This window comes from Emydura macquarii, unplaced genomic scaffold (genome assembly GCF_026122565.2).
Source record: "Emydura macquarii macquarii isolate MOO-44397 ecotype Brisbane River unplaced genomic scaffold, CSIRO-AGI_Emac_v2 contig_2924, whole genome shotgun sequence".
Taxonomy (NCBI): Eukaryota; Metazoa; Chordata; order Testudines; family Chelidae; genus Emydura; species Emydura macquarii.
In genome coordinates this window covers 4,045,246-4,071,467 of record NW_027133061.1, presented here as the reverse complement: position 1 = coordinate 4,071,467, position 26,222 = coordinate 4,045,246, and the positions used below count along the sequence as shown (strand labels likewise).

At 53.6% G+C, this 26,222-nt stretch overlaps 2 protein-coding genes across 5 annotated transcripts; one reads left to right on the top strand and one right to left on the bottom strand.

The window, feature by feature from the left end:
- The first annotated feature begins 1,207 nt into the window (after nucleotides 1-1,207).
- OAZ3 (ornithine decarboxylase antizyme 3) lies at nucleotides 1,208-5,982 on the top strand. The gene is given in 8 exon segments (XM_067569539.1): nucleotides 1,208-1,229; nucleotides 1,802-1,863; nucleotides 1,865-2,064; nucleotides 3,367-3,427; nucleotides 3,429-3,494; nucleotides 3,986-4,161; nucleotides 5,103-5,188; nucleotides 5,849-5,982. Coding segments are annotated over 8 exon segments (807 nt in total).
- On the bottom strand, nucleotides 4,044-24,506 carry TDRKH (tudor and KH domain containing). 4 transcript variants are annotated; one of them, XM_067569518.1, is made up of 15 exons: nucleotides 24,335-24,440; nucleotides 19,878-20,026; nucleotides 19,255-19,361; nucleotides 18,477-18,666; nucleotides 16,897-17,036; nucleotides 16,140-16,446; nucleotides 15,190-15,356; nucleotides 14,844-15,016; nucleotides 14,378-14,442; nucleotides 13,981-14,132; nucleotides 13,566-13,700; nucleotides 12,403-12,463; nucleotides 10,203-10,763; nucleotides 9,289-9,405; nucleotides 4,044-4,138 (listed from the first exon to the last, which is right to left on the bottom strand). In XM_067569518.1, exons 2-14 carry the CDS (start codon nucleotides 19,999-20,001, stop codon nucleotides 9,344-9,346), a joined length of 2,244 nt encoding a protein of 747 aa, XP_067425619.1. In that variant the 5' UTR covers nucleotides 20,002-20,026; nucleotides 24,335-24,440; the 3' UTR covers nucleotides 4,044-4,138; nucleotides 9,289-9,343. The 4 variants fall into 4 exon arrangements, with proteins under 4 accessions (XP_067425619.1, XP_067425618.1, XP_067425617.1 ...); XM_067569517.1 differs by lacking the exons at nucleotides 4,044-4,138; nucleotides 24,335-24,440 and adding exons at nucleotides 5,261-8,938; nucleotides 24,458-24,506; XM_067569516.1 differs by lacking the exon at nucleotides 4,044-4,138 and adding an exon at nucleotides 5,261-8,938.
- Nucleotides 24,507-26,222: the final 1,716 nt, after the last annotated feature.

Sequence of the window (26,222 nt, the reverse complement as noted above, 5' to 3'; positions counted from 1 at the left end):
CTCCTCTCCCCCACCTCCCTACCCCCATCCCCCTAACCACCCCATTGTGCCGCCACCTCCCTGCCCCCCAGGGACCCCCATCCCCCTAATATCCCCATTCTACCCTACTGCCCTGGCCCCAGGTCCCCCATCTCCATCTGACACCAGAGAGTCCATCCCCCGAAATCCCTGCTCCCCTCAGGGACCTCCTCCCCTGCTGGCCCCGCTTCCCCCACCACCTTCCTTACCCCCCAGGATCCCCCTCCTGCTGCTCCCTCACCCTCTCAGTGCCCTTCAAGGACCCCCCCAACTCATTCTCAGGGGTCCCCATGATTTCCCCACTTGGGGGCCCCACCCAGTTTCTAGGCTTTCTGCCCTCCAAAGCATCAAGGGGGGGGGATTCCAAACATTGGAGGGGTGCCCAGTGTTCTGGGACCCTAAATCCATGGTTGGGGGGGGCAATTCCCAGGAGCCCCTGTGTCCATGGTCAGGGGACTGCCACCCAGTTAATTCCCAGGAGCCCTCATGGCCATGATCACAGAATCCCCAAAACCCACAAGTCCCAATCTGAGTTTCCAGGTCCTCCCCCCCAATTCTTGTGAACCCCCATATCTGCTTGATTCCCCAAGTCCCTTGCTCCCTGTGCCCATATCTGTGCCCCCACCCTGCAAATCACTGAACCACCACCACTTATTTTCAGAAGTCCCTATTTCCATGTTCAAAAGGGGGGTCACCCCAGTTCCTAGAGGCCTCCTGGACAGATATATGTGCAACTGTATGACAGGGTTGCTTGTGTGTGTATTGGGAGGACAGCGGGGAGAGGAGCAGGGCTCAGTAGCCCTGGAGCTCACTTCTGGTTTATCCCCTACATTCCTAGAGCTCATGCTTCAGGGTTTCAGCCGGCCGTCGGTGGGGGTCAGGAAGGGATTTACTGCTCCTGTGTATTCTGAGGGGGTTGGTTGGGTTTTTTAAATCTCCTTCCTCTGATGCATCAGGGACGGCCAGAGCTGGAGATGGGCCAGGCTGAGGGGACACTGAGCATCTCTCTCGCAGGTGTTTGGCTGGCAATTCTTGCTCACATGCTCAGGGTCTCACTGATCACCAGAGATGGGCCCAGGGAAGGAATTTGCCCCCCAGCTCAGATAGGCTACCCCAAGGTCCCTGCCATTCTCTGTAACGTGGGGTGTGGGTGACTGTCCAGGATTATCTGGGTATTTCTCACTTCGCCATGGCGGGGGCCTCGGGCACTGGTGACATAGAACAGTCCAGGCTCCTTTGGGCTGTGACACTTGGGTCTCATTGTGGTTGCTGGGTTTAGTGTGCGGGGGGGCCTGTGTGAGATGGGTGGTCAGATTGGAAGTGCTGGTCCCGTCTGGCCTCCAACGCTCTGCGTCTCTGATGCCCCAAACACGAGGGGATGTGCCCTATTGCTGTAGTGCAGCAGAGAGAAAAGAACCCACTCCGGAGCCTGGGGGGTGTGTCTACACAGGGACCCCACAACGGGAGCCAGGGATTTAGAGAGGTCCCCCCTCCCCCCCAGATATCATCACCTCCATAGTTTCAATCAATATAGACCCTGCAGTTTGGGGAATTAAGAGGGCCCATGACGGATGCCAGAGACGGAGGGACCTGCCCAGACTACAGCTCCATCTCCCCTAGATCAGGGTATTAGAAGGCTGGTCACAGAATGGCAACATCCCACCCTTGTGCCCCGGTTGCCATAGCGTGATCAGGGTGTGACAGGGAGGGGCATATTCTAGGTATGGCACTGGGGGTGTGTGGCCTGGCTGGGCATGTCACAATGATGCCCCTCCCCCCCCAGGACTGTCACAATGGCCAGGTCACAAAGCACCTGGCTACTTGAGCTGGGGCCCTGGGGCTCAGGGGCTCACTTTGCCACGGGTAGGCACTGCCTGAAGAAACGTCGCTGCTCCGGGACCACAACTATCTGTTTTCCCTTTCTTATACTGAGAGAGGGAAGAAACGGAACTACTTATACCCCCTCTGCTCCCCCTTTGCGTATTACTACTACTGCTATCGCTACCGCTTCATCTACAGGCGAAGGATGGTGCCTTTCCATCAGAGGTGAGCGGCTTCTTTTTTGTCCTTCTATCAAAGATTAACAGGGAACTGTAGTTTTCCTTCTGTTCGGCAGAGGAGGGAAAAATCAAACCCAAAGGGCCTTATGTTGTTAAAAACACCTGGAAAGGAGAGAACCCCAGACCTGGGGGCCAGGATGTAACTTGTCGATTGTTGTCTTTGGAGCTTTGAGAATGATTCATCCAAAAAACCCCAAACCCATCCTGCCAATGCCTGGGGAGTATATTTGATCACTTAAGGCCAAGATTTTGCTGAACTGTAAGGTCTGTGGGACAGGGACTGTCTTTTGTTTTATATTTATATAGCACCCAGCACAACGGGGGCCCGGGGCATGACCACAGCACAAATAAATCATGTTTTCAAAAGCAACTGGTGATTTTAGGAGCCCAACTTGAGAAACCTTAGACAGGCCTGATTTTCAGAGGGAGGGGACCCAGCATCTTTTGAAATCAGGGCCCTCAAATGTCTTTGTGTATAGTTGAAGTGTATGTGTGGGAGATCTGAAACACCTCTCACACACTATTCAGTTGTCACACATTTTACCCTTACCGGGGGTGTTTTGCATTGCTCATTGTTCCAGCCAGCCAATTTTAGGTACTTCTAGAACGCAAGTTACTGCAGCATCCAAGCACCTCACGCTCTAACGTATTTATCCTCACATTGTGCAGATAGGGAAACTGAGGCACGGAGCGGCTCCATGACTTGCCCCAGGTCAGATAGGAAGGTTGTGGCAGAACAGGGAATTGAGTCTAGAGCTCTTGAGACCTAGACTAGTGCCCTAACCACGAGCCATCCCAGGGAATTCCCAGCCACTGCTTTGCCAGCAGAAAGATGATGATCAGGACAGTCTGTCTCAAGTTAAATGAGCCTCTTGTGTCCGCCCTTCCCCGACAGAGCCTCGTGGGAAAGATTTGCCCCTCTGCGAGGTTTCCTGCAGGTCAAATCAAGCTGGGAATCATTTACAGTATTTAGCATCAAAGTATCTTCTCCAGCTGCCTTGATTTGATTCCTTAGGGCGTCAGAGTCTGATCCCCATAATGACGCTGGCAGTAACATCTGCTTTCACTGTGGCGAATGGCAGCATAAGGGACTTCACTGTTTGACATCACAAGGGGATCAGGAGCTGAGGAATTTACAAGGGATTTTCCCTAGTAGGAGCAATGAGTTAAAGACCTAGGATGAAATCTTGGCCCCACTGAAGTCAAAGTCAGAACTCTCATTGACTTGAAAATGGGCCAGGATTTCATCCCCGCTGTTCTTCTTTCTCCTGTTCTCTCATCCCCCAAGCATCACCATGAATGAGCGCGAGAACCTGACACTCAGACCTCGCTACTGCCTCCAATGTTCCTGAGTCCTTGGGAGGTGGCCCGGCCGGGAGGGGAGCCAACCAGGGAGTGCTGAAAGAGTTGTACAAGGTAGGAAGCCTCCAGCCGCCAGCTGAGTCCAGGGTGCATCCAGGGGATTGTTCTGCAGCTGATTATCTAAAGAGAAGAGGCCTGGGGTGGACAGTTGGTGCCAAGAGAGGAAGGTGATGGGCCTTCTTACAAATGCCCAGAGGAACTGGAAGGGCGGCAATCAGTAACTGTTGCCCTTTGAGCAAGAAACTGCTTCATGTTCTTCAGGGGGGAAATAATGCACGGAGAAAATTACCTTGCGCTGCTAACATCCGTCAAAGGAATGATGCTGGCTTCTTACTTGTAAATCGCAAGTCTTTTCTGTTAAATCCTAGTCCAGGCTCCCCGGCACCTGGAGCACGTGGGCCTGACACAGAGGATGGGCAGGAGGTCAGGCTGGGAGGTCACAGTCAGTAGGATCAGGGTGTTGAGCTAGATTCCCTTGGCAGACCCCAGCATGGGCAGGTGTTTGCTCTCAGTCAGCGCACCTGGTAACAGGGGTTTCCTTGCAGACTGGGAACCTGACAGTGTTTGCTGGCGACCTTCTGCCCCCTGGTCTCCCTGTCCAGCTGGACTTCCATTTCCAACTCGGCCCCCAAAGCTCTGCTCACTGGCACGGACTCCTAACCCGCGGCAAGCTTTTCCTGGACATGCCCCGTGGCGCCCTGCATCAAAACAACCGTGAAAGGTAAGGAGCCTGGCCAGGATTGCAGAGGGGATTTCACACCTCCTTTGTCGGGAGGCCAGGGGAGAAAGCAGCTCCAGCCGTCACCCTCCTGCTTTGGACCCTGCCACCCAGAGTCACCTGAGCTCCAAGGTAACTCGTTTCATTTGCAAACACATGGAAGAGCCTAAAAGCATTTAGTGCTGCACTCCCGCAGCCTAGATACGGCCAATATCAATCGGGTGCTTGGCCCCTGGGCAACGCAGGGTTAGCCTCTCCAGTGCATGCTGCCAGCTGGTCCTTTATTCTATCTATGCATCATTTCTTTCTAAGTGCTGGGATGTTTAAGACATCAAGGATCCAAGGGCCTATGTCTACTAAGACAGGTGACAATTATCCCTTGACTGTCTTTCTACAAACATAAATCCCCCCCCCTTCCTCCCCCAGGTGGCTGACAGTAAAAAGGCAGCAGCTACCACACCTTGATGTCCAAGGTCATAGATAGGTAATAACAGCCACCTCTCTGCTCCCATTGTGTGCTCATGGGTGCTGCGGGAGCTGGACCTACAAGCTGCCTACATCAGGGCAAGGGCTGGCTGAATGACCCATGTAACTTTATTCAGCTCTGCTTATCCGTAACAATTGGGCCTGCTTCTAAATGAGCCCCCCCCCCTTAAATGAACACAACCTTTGGGAGAGTCATAGAATACTCAGATATTTGTCTTTTTTCCAGCTGACCACATGGTGTTTTATACAGCCCCTGGTTGGGGTTGTGTTTTAACTCACAAAGGCCAGCAAATTACAGCAGGACAGAACTAGACCAAACTATCACGTATAAACCTAATCTGTGTCAGGCACCCAACTCCCCCTGCATTTTAATAGGATTTGAGCACCTAACTCCGCTGAAAATCCCTCCCGGGATTCTTTCTGATCTTGCTCGAGTACAGGGATGTGTTTCTTTCTAGTCTGACTGCGACGCTGGAATACGTGGAGGAAAAGACCACAGTGAACCTTGTGTTCGTGAACTTCCAGCTGTCTCGCAGCGATCGCGGTAAGGGATCCTCCGGGCTGGTGGTGGTAGGTAAACACACATGGAGGTTTCTTGCCTTCCACATGCAGAGAAGTGCAAGTCACGGGTGCACGTGCCACATTTTGGATACTTAATGCACAGTGAAGGCGCTTGCAGTGGAATCTTTTCTTGCTAGCTAATGGCAGCAGAGGCTACGCTCTGCCACGCACAGGCTATTATTTACCCCAGGGGTGGAATGCACAGAGACCAGCAGACAAAGAACCAGTATTATTCTCCCTACTTTTCTTCACCTTGGAACAGATGGTGCATGTCCTGTGGGAATGTCCATTTAAAAAATAAAAATAGTACACTGGCCTGCAGCACTGTCTGTGTTACAACCTGGACTGCGGTATTTGGAGCCAGCACTACACTATTTTTAGGAAAGGGAAGCTAGTTGGCTTTTGCAATTAAGAGCACAAGGCCCTGATCTGACTTGACATGCACGCTGGATGCGGACTGCATGACTTTAGAGGTTAGAACTACTGGATGTACTGCCCTGTCCTTTCTGCTCCTCTCAGCCCCCTGTAATTTCAGTGTCTAGTAACTCTAGCTACACGACTGGGGTTAAGGGGCATGGGATCCCAGGTGGAGGTCAGAACAGTTGGTTTTAATAATTGTGACCCTTCCTCTTACGTCCCACAGGAGACTTGTTGCGAGCCTTCAGCTATTTGGGCTTTGAGGTGGTCAGACCAGATCATCCCTTACTGCCGCCTTGGGAGGATGTTATCTTCATGGTTTACCCGCTGGAGCGAGACTGCTGTCCAGAGCCGGAATGAGTCCCCGAAACCCAGGATGGGATGGTGTAGCACCCACTTAACTTGGGCCTTGAACTGGCAAAGGCCTTGAAGTCATGTGTGTAATTGAGCACCTCCCTGCTGAGCGTCATTAAATGGGTGTGAAAGCACCGGTGTGGGGTCTGGTCGGGGGAAGGCTTGGGCAGTCAGTGCGGAATTCATGGGGGGGTAAAGGAGACTAAACCTTTCAGCTTCTGACTCACACTTCAGAGGTCAAGAGGTGCTCATAACTGCATAGGGCTCCCATAAACTGCCCCGAGGGTGCCTCCAGCCTGACTTGGCGGGATCCGTTTTAGAACTGAGTGGAGCTGCACTGTGCCATCAGGGCTTGGCCTTGTGACCTGGACCAAGGACCCACCTGATTTCACAGCATAGAAGCACCCAGCGAAGAGAAGGATCCTTGCCTCAGGGATCAAGACTCACACAAAATTCATTACCCAACCTCCTTGCCCATGTCCCAGCACCCTTTTAAAGCCCTGGCCAGAGCAACCTCTGTGGGCCAGGCTCCTGGCGATAGCTGCTGCATGGTTATAGCATCGGCCACCCAAGGCTCAAAAAGCACCTTTCCGCTATGTCATGTCAGCTCCCGCCCCTCAGGGAGGTAATTGCAGGGAAGTGAGGCCCTGCGCTATTTCTCCTCAATCCTGCCATAACTTTGGAAAACTTGCAGCTGCTTAGTTCCAAATTGCAAGGGGATGTGCTAGGGCTAAGGGGCAGAACCTGGCCCCTGTTCATGAGAACTGAAAAAAGCCCGAGTTCCACTAGTCATCTGGACACGGGTGAGGGACTGACCCCAGCAAGGCCTGTGTGAGGGGAACAGACTCCTGCTGGCTACTGGCATGAGGCAGGGGTATGGGCAGGTCCCCCAACTAGGCACCTCCAGTCTGCGTTCCCCAGAGGCCTGTATTTGCACTTGCAGGTGGCTAACATGGCTTGACCCCTCCCCCCCATGACAAAGTCCATGACCCACTAATAATGCATCAGCCTCATTCTACAGCCTGGCGCAAGAGGCATGAGGGGGAAAAATGACTAACTCAAGGTCACACAGTCAGAGGTAAGGGGGGCAACAGAACCCTGGCATCCTGCAGCCCAGCTCTAAGCCCTCCCTCCGCCTTTCTCTAGCCCCCGGCCCAGGCCTTGGCTGACAGACTAGAAAAAATTCTCAAAAGAACTTTATTGAATAAAGAAACTGATGGCTGATGTACACAGCTCTCTCCTCCCCCTGCCCACCCCCAAAAACAGGGCTGGGGTGAAAACACCACACCCAGCTGAAAGGCTGCAACAATAACCTGACAGGAAACACCCCCATTTACGCCACGGCAGCAAACTCTTAAGACAAAAGGCAGCCTCCGCTGAAGTACAGCAAGAGCCTCCTAAGCCACTTTGGATAGAGGCATAAAGTTTTGGCCAATTCCCAGCCAGCAGCTTTCCCTTAGCCAGCTGGGTCCTCTGCAGCCAGCAGCAGGCTAAATCCACTTGGCCTGCACTTCTCCTTCCCTCAGCACAGGAGACAAGAGGAGGCAGAGATTTAGCCAAAAAAAAAAAAAAAAAAGATACCAGCTCCGTCTGCATTTAGTGAAACAAAAATGCAGCTCCAACGTTCCCAGCTTCCAGGATTCTCTCTCCTTTTTAAACATAACTAAAATAAAGTTAAGTAAGAACTCCAATCTGTGCGCCTCGCAAATGCCCACTGGCGGAGGGCGGGTTAAACGGAAACTGTATAACCGAGCTGGCATCGAGGCAAAGGGCTTTGGTCCTTCAGGCACTTGCCCATGAGCTTCGCGTTACTCCTGTGAGCAACCCCATTGGCTGCGTAAAGCGAAGTGGGCGTGTAAGCAGCTGCAGCGTGCTGGCTTGTGAAATACAACGGAAGCCGGTTCCCTCCCCCAATGCTGCCTCAAGCCCCTAACGGCACAAGTGTCACCCAAACAACAAGAGCTTTGCGTGAAAACGGACAGAATGAACCGGCTGCAATGGGGCCAACACTTGGGCCAGGCTGTGGCCCGGATCGGAGCTGGGAGGGGCACCTCACAACCGCTTTCTGGCCCTGTTGCTGCAGCAGAAAAAGCTCATCCAGTCAAGTCACAAGAACTCCAGTGTCTCCCTCGCCCCTTTGGCGGGAAGGGCGGCAGAGCTGATTCTTCGATGCAATTTAAACCAAAACCTATGTCAGCCTCGACTTTTGGCAGAGCGAGTGCAACACATCCCCACGGCCCACAGGAGAGAGAAACAGGGTCCTCCCACCAGTCAGAGGAAGGAGGGGTTCAGCTGGTCAGAAGAAAGTGGGAACCAGCTGGATGGAGTGGGCCTGATCCTGCTCTCGGTTACACCAATGTCTATAGAGCAACCCACATGAAGTCAGTGCAGTTACTCTGAATTTACGTCAGGGCAGTCCAGCAGCTGTCAACTGGGGATGGCAACACCGATAGATCCAGCAGCACAGCAACCCCCGGCATCCCTGGATCCCTTGGGAACGTCGTGAAGCTGCACAGCCGGAACTCTGGCACGTGACTTGATAGACGCTGGCAGCCAGCCATAGAATCCCTAGGACCAGCCCCCTCCAAATGCACCGTAAATGCCTGCTCCATGGCTCCAGCCCCCCGTGTAACAGAGCACCCCCAGAAGGGCAGTCACCCGAGAGCCTGAATCAGGTCCCTGCTGCAGGGAGCCAGCAACAGGCATTCGATGCTGTGCAGCTGCAATGCCAGCGACCCAATGTCCCCGCCCCAAACACAAAGGCAGAGGAGAGTGAAGTTAGGATGCAAACCCGCCGATTCCAGATCCAGAGAAGATGTGGGTCCCACAAGTAACCATAAAGCAGCACCACTGGGGCACAGCGCCCATGGCAGCGGTCTCCCCTTCCACCTTCTTGCAGTATTTTATTCCCCTGCCCTGTTGGGGAAGTCCTCATGGTCATCTCAATCCAGGCACCAACCTCCTAGGACCAAAGAGAAGGCAAGAGAGCAGCTGCAGTGAGTGCAGCGCTCAGGCACACAGGGAGCTTCAGCTTTTTGCTTAAAAGAGCAGCACGGAGTCAGTTTATCACCGCCTCGGGCTGTAATTAGTGCTGCTGCTTAACCTGCGCGGGGGGGGGGGGGGTGGTGGTGGTCGCTACTGAGCAACGCTGGGGTGGACACGCTGGCAAACGCAAAGCACGGCAGGGCAGACGAGGGCCCCCCCCTCCATGTACCCTAGAGGACATTCACTGCACCCTTCCTCTGCCCTGGAAGCAGGATCCCGGGGAGAGCCGTGGCCCCACCACCAGCCGGCATAGACAAACTTACGCACCACCCTCCGCGACTCCTCCGGCTCGCTGCTGCTCAGAGAAGAGGCGGGGAAGGCGTCACAGCAAATCATCTTCAGCCAGAATAACATCGTCGCCGCTTCCAGACACAGATGCTCCTTCTGCAGAGAAGAGGAGAGGCAGTGGTTAGAACAGGTACGGCACCACTGGCTCCCCGGCACCAGCCTGCCACCAAGAGCCAAGTCACTGTGCAGCCTGGATTCCGTGCCCCCTTCTCTGGAGACAGGAGCGGGTCCCCCCAGGCCCCAGAGATGACCTGCTCTGTTCAGGAAGAGCCCTAAGCCAGCGTCCAGCTGCTCCAAGCTGCAAGGAAGGCCCGGCTCTCCCCACTTGTGCCCCCCGTGCACGGAGAAACAAGAATCACGCGGCTGACACCAAGAACCCCTTGTGCATCGATTTCATGCCCCCTTGGCCTGGCTCTGCAGAGCAGGTGATTCGTGCGGCAGTGACACACAGTGGGCGGGTTCAGCTCTCGGTTACACCAGGCTCAAGCCAGAGAACCTCAGCCACCTCCATGGGGCCCCTCCGGATTGAGAGCAGGCCTGAGCCCAGCGATGCAGGGGTGCCCACGCTGCACAGAAAGGTAACAGGCTTTGCTGAGGATCGAGGCCCTCACCGTGGGCTCTCCCCCAGGGGAGCAGATGTTGCCAGCTGGTGATCACCAGTCATGGCCACCTCCAGCCAAATGACGGCAAGGCAGCAATTGGGAGCAGCAACCATGGGCTACAGCCTGTGAGAATCCCTGCCCACCTGCAATCGGGGGGAGGGGGAAAGGGGGAGAGGAGGTGGCAGCACATGGGACACCCCTGCATCTCAGGGGGTGCCTATACTCCGCATGCGTCTGACACCCCAGACCACGGTGAGGTGCCCGGCTGCCCATCCGTGGTATCCTCTGTACCTCTCTTACAGGCCCCGAGCCCTTCCTCCTCCTCACTGTCAGAGGAGCTGATGAGGATGAGGCTTTGGAGGGAATTGTCAGCAGAGTCTGGGCCGCTGCAGAAGACGGAGGAGTTGGACCACTCTTCCGAAGTGGAGAGGTAATAGAAGCAGCCCCGGGGGGAGTAGCAACTGCTGTCCCCAGAGGGCAGGGCAGTAGGGAAGCTGGCATTTGAGGTGCTGGAGCCGTTGCTTGAGAGGGAGATGGGAGAGGCCTCTCCAGAGAAGGCTGTGGGATGCGTGTGATCGGCAGGACTGGACATCCACTGGGCATCTGCTGCATGGCTCTGGGCGGTCGGCAGAGACCCCATGACCTCTGTCGCCCCCTCGCTGGCCTGCCAGCTGCTGCAGCCCACTGAGCCATTCTGCTTCTTACTGCCAGCTGGCAAGGTGGGCATCTCAGAGTCCCCCGGAGGGCAGGAGGGAGCCGAGATCTTAGGGGACCAGGGTGGGAGCACGAAGGTCTTCTGGGAGAATGGTTCTGTGGGCTCAGTGTCACTTCGGAGCTGCTCAATGGAGTCATCTACCAAGCCAAAGGTACAAATAGGTCTCTGCAGAGGGTGCACAGCTGTTTGGATTCAGCGTCATGCTCACACACTCAGATTTACGGTCAAGGGACCATCATGATCATCTCGTCTGACCTCCTGCACATCGCAGGTCACAGAGCCTCCCCCAGCCATCCCTGTGATGGCCCAAGATTCTGGGCCTCGTCACTGGCATCCTCAAATCATGATTTAAAGTAATAGAGAATCCGCCATTTAGTCTAGTTTAAACCAGCTTGTGACCTGTGCCCCATGCTGCAGAGGAAGGCAAAAAAGTCACGCTCAAGTCTTAAAACAAGTTAGGTTTTTTTGCCCCCGCTACTCCCTTTGGAAGGTCACGCCAGAACTTCACTGCCCTAACTGTTAGAAACCTTTGTCGAATTTCAGGCCTAACCTGACAGAAGTAATGCAACAAATGCTGCTGCTCTGAAAGGGATCAGTTAAAAGCTGCATTAGGAAAATCAGATCCTTTCCAAAATGAGGTTTTTAACAGCTGCATCGTTTCAGCTGCTTCTTCCCAGGCTTGAGATACAGAGTGTTTGTGCCAGCTGCAAATGCAGTTACTTTCAGAGTCCAGTCCTATCGAAACGACATTCCCAGCCTTCTTACTAGAATCCCAGAAACCCGTTATTTGTTCCCACCCATGGCAGGATTAGCCCCTATGGTATGTTCTCTCTCTTATGCTAGGTGCAGTTAGCGATTTAAATGTTCCAAGCGATGGACAGAGAGGGCTAAGGCATCAGCACCGGTTATTAAACACTGGAAGGATGTGCAAAATCTCAGTTTTCATTATCCCATTTACTTTTTGCATTTCATTCAGCTTGGGACAGTTATTACGTGTATTACGGTAGCACCTACTGGCTACAGCTGAGATCAGGGTCCTATTGTGCCAGGTGCTGCACAGACAAGACAGTCCCTGCCCCGGAGAGCTCACGGACTGAGTAGACAAAGGAGGCAGGAGGAAGGAAAACTCAGGAACAGAAGTGACTTGCCCAGGGCCACAGAGATCAGTGGCAGAGCCAGGAATAGAACCCTAGAGTCCTCAGTCTTGATCTGGTGCCCTACCCACTAGGTCACACTGCCTCTAAAATTGACCGTTCAGTTTCTAGTTCACATGCACTTGGCACTGTGTTCTCTTAAGGCTATGAACTGCAGAGAGACGAGTAAATACCTCTCCCATCCTCACCGCCAGCCACGGCAGCATATTTTAAAAGGAACTGTGCGAGAATAGTCCAATTCATGCTGAACTTCGTGAAAATCCTTGAAACAAAATTTAAGTGCTGCGCCTGCGACAGTTAATTCCGTTTTTCCCTAGAGAGTAAAGAGAGATTCAACTTTTTTGCCCCATTCGTGTGGGTGGAGAATCAGGTCTCACACAAAGGAAAGAAAGCCTTAATTCCCAGCTAGTTTGCAACTCACTGGCATCTCGGGAAGAAGGGGAAATCAGTCAGGAGAGGTGGCACATGCAGAAGAGCCAGAGACATAGCTATCGACGTGATGTGGAAGGTGCCCAGACACTGCAGTGATAGGCAGCAGGATACAAGCCGAAGACAGACAAATTCTGTTAGTGCAGCCACCCACAGGAAAAACAGGTTGCTACAACTGATCGGAGCCGCGTACCTGAAAGGCTGACGCAAGTCTCTGATAGGAGGCTCTCGAGGGAGGTCCCTGCAGCGTTCCCCTGAGCAGCAGAGAGAGGCAGGATTAATCGGATTACTAAATCCGTGGACAAGCACCTTGCTGTCAGGATCAACGGCACACAACTGACTCAGGCCCTGGTTAGTAGGAAACCAGCCCCAAGGCAAAGATCTCCTGAACCCTGCTGCCACTCAAACCAGGGGCAGGCAGACAGATCCGCCGCTAGACTGAAGCTTTCAGAACAGCAGGGGCGATCCGTGCTGTTCCACGTGGAGCGAGAAGGGTTTCATGAGGACGTGGGTCCTTTGCATTTGAAACATAGAAGTTGTTTTACAGCAACTCTCTCAAGGGGCGTCTGTGGCACTGGCAATCAGACGCTGCGATTAACTTGCCTTAGAACAAGTAGCCCTGAAGCAAGAGTGGGACACATGGGGTAGGTTGGCAATGCAGCAGCAGGCGTGGCTCAGCGCTCAAAATAGCGGCAGAGCTGCGACGGGCACAGGGGGCGACTCGGACTGGCTGCCCGACTGCAATCCAGCTTGAGACCCTAGACGTGTACTTGGGCTGCTGGCCCATACAGCCGCAGCCACGCTGCTATTTTCAGCCTGCTATCTTGATCAAAGCTAGTGCGGGCACCTCAGCCGCAGCTGGAAATCACACCTCCAGCTGCAGACATGCCCATGATGCCCCAGCTGCCTCCACTGGAGCAGCCTGAGAGCAGAGGGCATCTAGAGTCCCTCCCCTTCGCCCAGCATACATCACTTCTTTTTCCTACATCAGGCTCCTTTTCCTACAGGTGTGGGGTGCTGCTAATGGGATTATTAGAGCTGCCACCGCCATTCAGCTTCTTGCCAGTGGCTGTTCCAGCCCCCCGACAAGCAGTGCCCTGCAAAATTCCCCTATCATCAGGAAGGTCTGGCAGCCTTTGGGCACCAGAGGGCACACGCTGACAGCGTGATGGAAAATGGAACAGCCCAGGGAGTTGGGAGAGAGGCCACTGGCAGGAGAGGAGAGAACAGGACAGCGAAATCTAGGCAAGGAATAAACCTGCTCTGCCAACAGTTGTTCTAGTGCTGGGCTTTGGATAGACTCCAGCCTCTCCAAATTGCTTCCCAACCCCTCCGCGGGGTTAGTGATTTACTAACCAGCATCTTTTGGAATTCCTCGGACATAGCCCCCTTCCCCATCTGGGGGGTGCTGTCCCCTGCAGCGCCATCTTCCTCTTGCAGACACCGCACAGCGTGACCCAGCCGGACCAGCTCCTCCCCTATATCAAGGCTCTGAAGGGAAACAAGGGGTTGGAGAGTTGCAGGCTCACTACGGCACAAAGGGAAGAGACTCTAAGGGGTGCAGTTTGGGGAGGGGAGCCGGAGCCACGGAGGAAGCAGCACCGGTGGCTGGGGGAATGATACAGCGAGGCAGATTGGGGAGAAAGATGGGTGTGTGACTGATGGGAGTGGAGATGCAGACCTGTGCTGCTAGACAGACCCCTTGTCAGCAAATGCTGTGTTTGTAAGGGGAGAACGAAGCCCATCAGACAGCCCGGCCTCCAGCACTCACCTGTCCGCAACTGGTGTCATACAGCTGGATGCGTGGCCAGGTACAGACCCCGGACTGGACGTAACTGGAAATCTTCGCCAGCAAGGGCTTCCACTCAGCACAACAGGTGAGGTGCTCAAACTCGTCCAGCGCGTTCTCTTCCCACCGCTCCCCTGTGGGGAGAGACTGAATAGCAGAGGCCCTGGGAGGCTAGGGACGCAGAGAGAGAACCCCACGGAGTGATGTGCAGGGGGGACAGGAAATGGGAGATTTCAGCATCAACCAGCCACTTGGCAACCAATGAGAGCCACCTGTCTGTGTGCTGCCTGAGCCCAGTCGGGCTACCCCGCCAGCAGCCCGGCTGATGACTTCGTGGGGACCCCACTGAGAACACGTCGATCATCACTTCACAACTCACCCGTGGGGGCGATCCCAGCAAGGCTGCATTCGATTGCCTGGAAGGGCAGGCTCAGGAAGTCGCTCCTAGCAGAAAGGAAGGGGAGGAAACGTTGTGAAAAAATTATACCACCCTCGTGCCCGGAGACTCCCTTCCGCCGTTGGTGAAACTGGTCAGGTCTGCCCAACAAAGCGGTGTCTCTCGGGCTTAGCAGGAATGTGCATGTTTCCATGCTAGTATGGGATCTCTGCGGCATCACTGCGCCCATCCTTGCCCTTCACGTCCAAGGATCTCAAAACCCTTTGCAGTCATTAACCCGGCCGTACAACGGCTTGAGATAGGTGATCTCCCCATTTTCTAGAAACAGAGGTGCAGAGTGGGCCAAGAAGCTTCCCCAGAGTCCCTCAGCAAATCAGCAGGCAGGAATGGGACCCAGGAGTCCTGACCCACCCTCCTGCCCTAGACTACACTCTCCCTCTGTACTTACCGCAATGCTCGCAGTGCCTCTAGCGGGGCTTCCCCGTTATCCCCGAAGTCGACGTAATAAAGATCCAAGTTGCCATTCTCCAGGGTCCCCAGGACTCGGGCCCGATACCAGGCGTTGTGATCTGTGTATGGGGCAGCCACAATGTCGCCCACTTGGACGTTCAGGAATTCGGGCTAGAGAAGACAGAAGGAGGGTCAGGGAATCACATCCACACGTTCTGAGATCTAGAACAGGAAGTGATGCAGGTTCAAGCAGCAGGGGAGGAGGAGGAGGAGGATTAACACCTCTCCAGCTGCGGCTGGTTTCCCCAGCAATCGAGCCGGGGCACGCCACGGCAAATGCTCACCGACTGGCTGCTGCTCTCATAGTACTGGGACATCTCGCAGGTCAATTTGTCAAGCTGAAGGCTGCGGGAGCCAATGATCTGGATCCAGAAGTGGTTGGGGTTCTCAGAGGCAGAGACGTAAACCTCCAGGTGTTCGTCTGCGTGGAAGCTGAAGTCGGGGCTGGGGACTGAGAGGCACACACAGCACTGAGCAAGAGGGGAGGCCCAGGACGACCCGGAGTGGGGGGCAGAGGGTATGAGTGGAGCTCTGGAAAGTCCAAGCATGGGATGCTGATCCAGACAGTGGGACGAGGGGTTTGGGGAAGTGAGGAGGGGGGTGATGACATTTCATTGCGTGCTGGGAACTTTGAGGAAAGACTCGCGGGTAGATCTGCATACACCGCACTGGTCTCCGATCAGCCTGCAGGAGGAGAGTGGTGTGCCGTGACCCTGCTCAGAATAGGTTTGTGAGAACAAAGCGGGAGCAGCCAGCTAAGATACCTTCCATCCTGGCAGCATGGCAAAGGCACCGCTGTGCCCAATGCCCCCATGTCTCAGTGCCCTGAGGGACATGGATTGAACGGCACATGGTCCCACTGGGCAGGAGGGCTACTGAGAGTCAAGGCCTCACTGCAAGGGAGAGGGCGATCCCAAGGGATCCAAACCATGGGCAATCCACAGACTGACGCCGTGCCCCCAGGAAGCCCCAAACCTTTGCTCTTTACAGCTCCTTTTCTCCAGAAGAGCACCCTTTGCCCTCACCCCTACTGAACAGGCAGGGAAACTGAGGCACATAGCAGGGCGAGTGCTGCTCTGAGACCAGCAAGTCAATCAAAGAGCCAGGAAGAGAACCCAGGAGTCCTAGCTCTCAGCGACTAGCCCATGCCCCTCAAAAGGGCTAAAGCAGCAACCCCATCAGCCGTACGTCCTGCTCCCTCCGAGCCAGCCCTGGAGAAAACCGCTCAACTCACCCTCGAACATAGGCACTGCCTGGCTGGGCTCCACTGCCAGCTCCTCTGGGGACTTGCTCTCGGCCCTGAGCTCCTGTGGCTCATCCAAGGTTTCTTCAGCCAGCAGCCAGCCTCCATCCCCCGCCCCTCGCTGCGGGCTGGCCAGCTGGCAGAGGGTCTCGCCGTTGGGATGTGACGACGCCTCCTGCTGCCCCAGATCCTCTCTCCTCACACCCAACGGCTGCTTGCGCAGGCACCGGGCTGCTGCTGACTGGGCCAGTTTCCTTCGAAACGCATCATCCTCCGAAAGCTTTTCTAGGATCAGTTGCTTTGGGAGAGGAATGGGGAGAAGGGCCTTCGGTTCAGAGCTGCCAGCCCGTGAGGAAGGAGACCCTGTCACTGGGTAACCCCAACACGGGCACCCCTGTGGGGCCCATCTTGGCAGCATGGGCATGTGCTGCCTCAGTTTCCCCTTCATTCACCCCGACCTAGTTCTGCCCCTAGGGGGTCTCTGCACAAGCCTTCCCACAGCTCGGCAGGGTTTCCCAACTCTAGCCCATCCTCAGAGCTCCCAGTTACAGCTCTCCTTCAGGCCCTTCTGTGTTCCTCCTTCCACCCCTCTGTTCTCAGGCAGCTCTCGCTTGCCCCTTTCTCTCTCCGTCTCTCCCCTTTCATGGGGCTCAGCTGCCTTCTCTTAAACCAGGCTGGGAGGCAGTTCACTAGTCCCAGGTGCCCTGGACCCTGCTCCCTCCTAAGGGGGCAGTCACCCCAGACCCACCTTCGCAGCAGTCACCTCCTTGCGGGTCCCCGTGAGGCTGATGAGCCTGGACAGACACAGGGCGTTGTCCATCTCTTTCTCACACACCACTCTGGCCCCCGAGCTGCGACAGATGGCTCGCACTGTCTCACCTCCCCGGCCTGAGAGAGGCAGCAAGAAGTAGGTTACTAGCTAGTCAGCAGCAAGCCGAGGAACTACAGAGAACCCAGTCGAAAAACCATCTCAGGGGAATGCCCCCCCTCACCCCCAATTGTTCTTGTGACCAAAACACAAGTGCCTCCAGAAGTTATGTTTTTGGCCACTCTGCTCCGAGGATGCGTGGCTGCTGATGACCAGATGCTGCAGCGATGGGCAGCAGCAGAAGAACCTAGCTAGACAAGCTGTGATTTAGCAAGGCACTGGGAATATCTGCACTGCAATAAAAGCCCCACGGCAGCAACACTCAGAGCCTTGCACTACAGGGCTAAAACCAGCAGTGCAGACGTTCAGGCTCAGGCTGGAAGCCAGGTCCTCAGACCCTCTGGGTCCAGTCCAAGCTGCCACGTCTACGCTGCTGTTTTTAGCCCCATAACACGAGCCTGAGTCAGATGACCCAGGCTCGGAGACTCACAGCTGCAGGTGTTTATTGACTAACTCTGCATCTCTGCTGCAATAAATCAGCACTGCAGCATGGCGCTTGGGGCACAGGGCCGTCCTTCGGATGTGATGCAAATTCCAGGGCCTGACCTCTTGTGCTTTGTAAAAGAGGCAAGGAGTTAAGCCCCATTTTGCTGGCTAAGTTCCAGTTGAGACAATCACATCTGGGCTTCCTGTATTTCCTTGTTATCTTAGATACATATCCATATATTAACACTGTACTAACCGAGCACCATATAATCTTTAATGTATTCATCCTCACAGCCCTCCTGTGGGACACGGCAGGGCTCTTATCGCTATTGTACAGTTGGGGAAACTGAGGCACAGAGACTAAATGACTGACACAAGCCGTCACAGGAAGTCAGTGGTGAAGAAGGGATATGAACCCAGGTCTCGCTCAGCCCAAACCAGTTTCCAACTGGTTAGATCTCATTATCTTTCCTCTACTGTCCTCCAAGTGTCTCTGTTGAACAGAAGCAGTGTTCCACCCAAGAGATGTCAGTCCTGGGGTCAGCAATTCACTATAGCTTTATAGATACAGGCTTCCAAAGGGCATCGAGATCAGAGGGGCAATATAAAGGTGCTTGGAATTGAGATATTGCCGTCTGATAAACTGAGGCAGCTCAAGAGATCTCTGGTCACCCTGGCCTTGAGGTTAATGAGTGGAAAAGGGGGTAACTACTTAATTCCAGGCTCCAGATACGGATTTACTGGCATGTCTCAATATTTCTCCAAAGCTCCCCTGCCCTGGAACAGGAACAGCACAGCAGGCGGATATAATATTTAGCAGTTGCCTAATTTTGCCATAGTCACAGCCAGTGCCTCTGGAGCAGCTTTGAAAACCAGCCACCCGGTCATTTCTGCCCAGGCCCCTAGCATTTCTTCTGGTGGCTAATGGTGGGGCAGGGGGTCGGGGAGGGGCGGTTATGTCTCTAGCCAGTTACCGATAATCCTGCCAACGGCTCTCTGCGGCACCAAGAACTGCTCTGACACGGAGGCATTATTCACCAGGATCTGGTGAATAGCAGCTTTTGCTCTGCACACCTGGACGGGGAAGCCACTGATCAGCAGCACCTGTTCATCGCCGGAGTCCTTCGTGTCCACATCAATGCGGGCGCCCGTCTCCTTCCTCAGCTGCGCAGACACAGGACACAGAAGTCTAGCAAGGTTCTCACGCAGAGCGGATGGTTTAGTGGACTAAGCATCAGCCTTAAAAACTCAGAGCCCCTGGAAATACGATAGATTCAGCCTTTGTCCCTGTTACTGGGGGTAGATCTTTCAGACGAGACCTTTAAAAGCCAAGGGATGCGCATTAAGATCCAATGGCACGTTTTATAGCAGTATTGCCCTGCCCTGGCATCTGTGCCCAAATCTTCCTCTCTGCAGGCTGCTGCGCCAGTTGCCAGCCCTGGCTGCAGCACTTTATACAAAGGGTTTGCAAATATCTTTGGGATTCTTAGGGGATGGAGTGGGGGAAGAATACACTGAAGCCAATGGTAGGGTCAGGCACTGATGGAGGACTTCCTTAACCACTGTCCAATGGCAGGGGATAGTCACTAGAGGGCATTGCCCAGGGGGAATGCAAGGGGCTGGCTCTGACCCGCTCTTCCAGCAAGCCTGTGCGCCACCCAGGATGGATAGTGCCTCCCACTGAGACCAGGCCTTGTTGTCCCATCCCAGCCCCTAGAAGCAAGCAGGACTCCTCTGACTGGTGACACCTGCCTGTTTGATGCTGGCGCCCTGCCGTCCGATGATCAATTTCACAGCCTCCTGGGGGACCTTCATCTCGATTTCAATGTCATCCTCTCCTACGAACGTCAGCCGCTCCTCTGAGCACAAGCCACGGTAAACAGGTTAAATGGATCCACCACCCAAGCCCTCTTTCCCACAGCCCGAAGGTGGGTAATCCCACTAGTTCAGCACCTCTAGGACACGAGAGAAGAGGAGTCTGCACAGCTCCAGAGCAGTAAGACATTTAACCTTTCCATGCTAAGTGTGTTTGCATTTCCACAAACAGCAGGCAGGATCCAGGAAGGAATTAGCAGGAGGGTAAAAGGATTTTAGCTTCTTGCAGGATGTTGTTCTAGATGGCACAGTGGAAATTCAGAACAGACAAAGCTGCCAGAAACTAGCCTCCTGTCCCCAGAGATCACCCGGAAATGCTGCCAGCTCTCTCTCTTCAGCAAGGGAGAGGTTTATTTCTGAGCACCTGCCAACATTTGGCAAGGCTGGGGGGAGGAGAGGGGCAGGAGGAGGCCAAGCAATTAATAATTCAAGCCTAAATGCAACAAATAAGCTGTTAGTCACCATGCAACAACGGAGTCACGGATTCCCCAAGGTCATACCTCGGCTTTCTCTGTACCTGCGGTACAAGATGTACAGGACAGTTGCGCTGGCTGGGATCCCAAGGGCCAGAGTGATTTTCTGCAGAGTTGTCAGGTTGTTCCAGTAACCCTGGTCTGTTGACATCTTTCCCAGACTGATGGACCGCGTCCTAAGTAGAGGAGAGAGGAATCATATTAGCCACAACAGTAGCCCCTCTTCCTGAGAACACGATTGGCATAACTAGCAGTCCAAGTGGGCACAGACTCCACTAGCCCTGGGTACTGCCAGATCAGGGCAAAACTCAGATACAACTGGCACGTGCTCTGCTGTGCAGGACTTGTTCAAACTGCCCACAAATAGCTGCAGGCTTCAAGCCTTCTGCAGAATTGCTCTGCATCACAAATCTGATCTGTCAAGGCATACAAGCCATACACTTCAAGTTGTGCTCTTCCATATCAGGCAGCATCACGTAGTTTGTTACAGGAAGAGGCAGGAGGGCTGGAGGGAAGCCACCAGCTTGAGCATTTAAACAAGAATAAATCTAAGTGAGGATGAACTGTCCCCATTGTTAAAGGTCCCCATGGACCTAGTCTCTGTCTACGCTCCTCCTTGCAAATATCTTGCACCCAACTCCTCCCTGGCTCTCTGCACTCTCACAATGTTATATGCAAAGGCCTTCTCCTTTGCAGCTACCAGACCTCTAGAACAGCCAGCATATATCCCTTTTCTCTCTTGCCCATTCCTCTTTACTCACCGGCTGCTGCCATTACTTAATTCTGTAAAGCATTTGGGGATACTGAACTAACTAAAGGTCTAATCACACAGCAGTGCCCTTTAGGAGGAAATGCTTATCTGGCACCAGTGGAAAGGACTCACTACAATAAATAACAACTTAGCACTTAGAGAGCACTGTTCCCCAGAGGATCTCAAAGCTTTTTCCAAAGCAGGGTGACTCCTCAAACACAGACAGCCCGATACTCAGAGTTGCTGATTACATGCAGCAGCTCCCAAAGACCTCAATAGCAGCTGTAGACACTAGGAGCCCGAGGAGGGGGGGGGGGGGGGGAGAGAGGAGGAGATATCAGGCATTAAGAGATATGATTTGCTCCAGGGCCATGCAGCAGAAACAGAATACAGGAGTCCTGCCTCCCAGTCACTGGTCCAGGCTGCCCCCAAAGAATCATCAACATGTTACTGAGCATGTGATGGTCACTGCAGATGGGGAGAGGGAGGAGAGAACAGCATTGAGAGCTTAATACATTTTTAGTAGGTGGAGCTGGATCTATCTCATACAGAGGAGATGAAAATATACTGAAGACAGATTCTAGACAGCAACAAGAGAGAGAGATTTCATGTGGAAACATGCCAGCAGAGGAAGCTGTCACTTCCCATTTATATTCTGTCCCCAAGGACACAATTCAGTGATCTGTGTTCATGTGAAGCGCAGCACACCAGAAAGCAAGACAAGTATCTAGGTAAGGCTCAATTTTACTGCACAATGGCTAGCAAAAAGGCTTCTACCACCACCGACTGAAGTCTGTGGTAATTAAGTTCTCAATTTGCATTACAGCCAAGGTAGAATGTCACTTACGCTTTGGAGCAGTCTGTCACGGAGCAGAGGGATTTATATTTACACCCACATTGTCACAGATCACATGCTCCTTGTGAAGCAGAGTGGTAGTGGGAGCTACTCTGGAGGGGATAAGCCAGAGTCTGGAGGCAGCACTGCATGGTGGCTAGGGCACAGGACTAGAAGCCAAGAGAGCTGGTTTCTTATCCTGGCTCTGCCACTGACTTACCGTACAGCCTTGGATAAGTTACTTCACCTCTTTGCCTCCATTTCCCCTCCCACCATGCATCTGCCTTGTCCAGTTGGACTAAATTCCTTGGGGACAGGGCTCTTTGTCTCTGTGTAGCACCCAGTACAATGGGGCTCTGTTCTCTTTTTGGACAGTTAGGCACTACTATAATACAAATAATAAATAACTATCACTGGCTTGTCTGTAATTTTATTACAGCAGGTTCAATGAGAGAATAGTAAGAAACTCCAAAACCTACTTGTGACAGAGCTGGCAATATCATGGGGAAGGTGTGACAGATGTGAGACCTGGGAGTTCAAGAGACTCCACTGAAAATGTGTCAGACAAGTCTGAGATTTTGGGACAAGGAGATTTCCTAGGGAGAAGTTAATTCAAATTCCCTTATGCCCTGCCTTTTGAAGCAACACCCTGAGGAGAGGGTCAGAAGGCCAAGATGAAAGACCCAAGATGTATAAAGAAACAGCTGATCTGCCCATCTTCTGTTCTGGATCTAAGATGGACGAATTTGTAACCATAGGGAAAACCCAGTTGTGGGTTCTGAAGAACAGACACATACCAGAACTGTAGGATGGAGTTGAGGGTGACTGCTGGGTAGCTTTTTAAATACATGTGTAGGTTCTTTTATTGTTTTTCTATATTTTCTCTGCAGTGCTTTTACCTTCAGAATAAATGTGCTTAGGAGGAGCTGTGTGGTAACTTGTAATTGTTGGCGACACACTGTTCATAGCCCTAGGAGAGAAAGCAAAGCGCAGGTGCTGGGCTTTCTAGGCAGTCTGGTTTGCTGGCAGAGACCTGTGATGACTTCAAATCCCCAGTCAGGAAGCAGCGAGACTTATGTCTCCCCACATGAGAGGTGACAGTTGGGAGCCTAAAGTGGGTGCTCCAGCTGGACCCCAGAGGGGAAACACAGGTGCAATTGCCCTGAACGGTGACATATATCAATGGCAGAATAGTAAGGCACCCAAGAACCCAGCTGTTCCCTAACTAGCAGAGGAACAGAAGCACACATCTCTCATATGCTAGTAATACTGCTATTGACAGGAAAGGAAGGATAAGCCAGTGACCTAGGTTCAATTTTCTACCCTGCCACATTCATGCGGGGAAACCATTCACTATACTAGTGCATGAAAATTAGAAAAATGAAACTGTTTAATGTACTTTACTCATCAAAGCCTTGTGAAACATAAAAAGCAAATAACACTTTTTCAAACAATAAATACAATTTTCACTAAATTTAAAGAGCTCTTTGTTTTAATCATCTTGGGTGTAACATTGGTCTCTTAGATGCCATTGTCCTTTAAATGCAGTGCAGTAGAGATTCTGTTTAAAAGTAATATTTGGGGTGGGGAGAAGGGATTATAAAAAGATTTTTGGAAAAATCTAAAATCTATTCAAATTAATAGATCAAAATATTACCCACAGACTTCCTGTGTGACCTGGGCAAGTCACTCAGTTTCTTTGGGCCTCATTTCACCATCTCTACAATGGGATAATAGCGATGACCTAATCCCCCAGGGAGCTAGGAGGAGAAATACATTAGAGACGGTAAGGCGTTCAGATACTATGGTGATGGGGCATTACCTAAGAAACCTGACAACCAACACATTGAAAATATTGCTGCAGATGCTGGAAGTCCTTTGCTACCACTGAACTATTCTATAGTTTCCATGATGGTTTTCACTACTGCACACATATGAAAGGATTGTCTTGATCAGTGCACTTTGAAAAAACTAAAATACATACATATCTGGCAGGTAAAATTTAATCCAAGAGTTAGTTGGACCTGGCACTAAAATTGAGGATACCTTTTTGGTGGGATAAAGGCAGCTGAGAAGCCAAGCAGCCTGCGGCATCAGCTTTTCGCAACAGACAGCTCAGCAGCTGAGCAAATCTGCAGGAGGGGTAGAAACCTGTGCATTTGACAACCACAGGAACCACCACCTGGGATCAGGTGCAAAGTCCAGCTAATCTGGTACCTTGGTTTCCACCACCTCCTCCTGTGATGAAGTGAGCAGAGACTTAGGCATAGGCTCAGAAAGAAGCATTTTGAGTTCTCTCATTTTATATTTTGTTTTTAATCAGGGCGAAACTCCTGCAGTCAGACACCCCCTATTCTGCCGCCCTTCACAGCAACACCCCAAATCCACGGTCACCCCCTTCCACACCAACACCTGCCCCCGTGCAGCCCCACATTCCACCCCGCTCCATCCCCACGTCTAACCCCCCAGGCCACCCATCTCCCCGCCATCACATCCAACCCGCTGGAGCCACCCCAGCCCACCCTGCCGGGCACCTCAGCTCCACGCACCAGGTAGCCACCCCCACCCCCTCTCTCATGCCAGCCTGCCCTACTGCCCCCACGCACCCTCCCCCAGCCAACGTCCTGCCAGGCTATGGCACGGCCAGGCCTGGCTTCCCCAAGGACACGCTCGCTCCTCCGTGACACAGCTCCCTAAACACCCCCCCCATCACAGAGCCCCCTTGGGGTGCCTGGACTCAGCCGCTTTGGTCATGGCCGGTCCCCCCCGCCCCGCGCCAGCCCCTTAGTTCCCCCGCCCCGCGCCGGCCCCTTGGTCCCCCGGCCCCCACCACCTGCCCAGGGCCCTCGGTCCCCCGGCCCCTCGGTCCCTGCTCCTCGTGCCGGGCCTCCCGCTCACCCGCCACAGCCGGTGCCGGTGCCGCTCCGACCTCGCCTCACCGCTCCGAATCCCCGGCCCGACCTCGGCAACTCGACCTCGCGCACACCCAGCCCGCCTCCCGCCGCAGCAAACCCCACCCACCTGGCCTCCCGCTCCGCCCAATCGCGGCGCCGCGCCTCCCCTTCGGAACCAATCGCCACACGAGAGGCCTGGCTAGCCGCGCCCCTGCTGCGCCACCAAGGCCAATCAGCTCCCGAGACTGCTAACCAATAGGAGCCTAGGCTGGCGGGGTACGCAGCCAATCAGAGAGAGGTATGGGAGAACGGCCCCTCTCACCTTGAACTGCGGGAGGGGGCGGTTCTGAGAAGCCCCATGATGCACCGGGGTAGGCACTGGAGGGCCGCACTTTGAGAATCCCCATGATGCTCTGTATCATGCCATGCGGGGCAGGGGTGAGGTGGGTGCCGCAGCTCTGTGGTATCCTGTTACGTCACAACAAAGCCATTGTGACGTCATGACGCGCCCAGGCAAAGCCTGACGTAGGCAGTTTGGTAACCCCCGCTCTCCAGGCTGCCAGCCCTTCCATCACCCAGCTGTAGTCACCTGCCCCTCCTGAGCTGCCCCCACTCAAGCAGCACCATGCACCCCCCTCTCAGGGCCTGGGGCCTCACTTGGTGCAGCCCCAGCCCCCCCAGGCTAGCTCTGACGGGCTTTGGGACTCTCACCCAGCAGCACAGCTGGCTTTGGGGTGCCCCCCTCTAATCTCTGCTCCTCACTCTCCTTTGCCTCCCCCACCCACGCCTGCTTCCTCAGCCAGTGTCTGCACTGAGCAGGGGCAATCCTGCGCCATAAACATTCATCGCAGGCCAGGCAAATGCAGAGGCGAGCCCTGGATTTCCTGTGTAAAACTCAGGCCATCTGAGGCTTTGCTAACGGAGGCAGACGCTTAGAACTAGGTTGATCAAGTCTTAGGCTTTGTCTACCTGGGGGACATTTCCTGCACAGATAGAATGGGGTTACTAGTCTGCTCCAGCTACCCTGCTAACATTTCGTTCTATGCAGCATGGCTGCAGCCGTTTTGGTCCCCAGATATTACCACACCTGCCTTGTCTCGCTAAAATGTAGCTAGTTCAGGATAACGTCCCCATGCGGACACTCTAGGGTAGTGATCCCCAAACTGGGCGGGTGCATAGAACTAGTGACCCGTGTAATCTGTAACGTGCTATGCTATGGAAATGTCAGGTGCCATTCTTATTCGCTCCTATGCATAGAATGTCACTCGTTCACCTGCCGCTGAAATGCAGCCACCGCTGCTGCCAAACATGGCAGCTGTTCAACAGCACACAGCATCATCAGGTGGCACTGCAGGAGGAGTTTATGCAGGAAGAATGTAACTACCCATGTATGAACTTAGCCAGGACATTGGGGTTACTACCCTTACTCTTGCTAACAATGCCATGGGATATTCAATGGCCATAAGAGGGCAAGACCTTAGTTTGATGCCTATTATGTCCTCCAACTCCATGCTAGGTGCAGTCGTTGCTCAGAGGAAAGAACGCCACCTAGTGAGTCACCATGCCCAATTCCTGCAACATCTGGGTTTCCTGGAAGGTTACCCATCCAAGTACCAATCACCTCTCCCCTACATAACATGGGAGAGCTGACAAGCACCAAAGGGAGGCAGCACGGCTGAAAGCACATTACGGAGGCAGTAGCATCTTTCGCACACGTTGATGATGGGCTGCTATATACCACAGGGCCATATTATTAGAGAGAGAGATTCAGTCATCAGACACTTAGCATTTGGTGATCGCACATGTTTATTCCATTCCCCAGCACACGTTACACTTTTCTTTGACTCAGAAGAGAGCGGAACATCGTTGGTTGGGGGGGTTTTTTGGGTGGG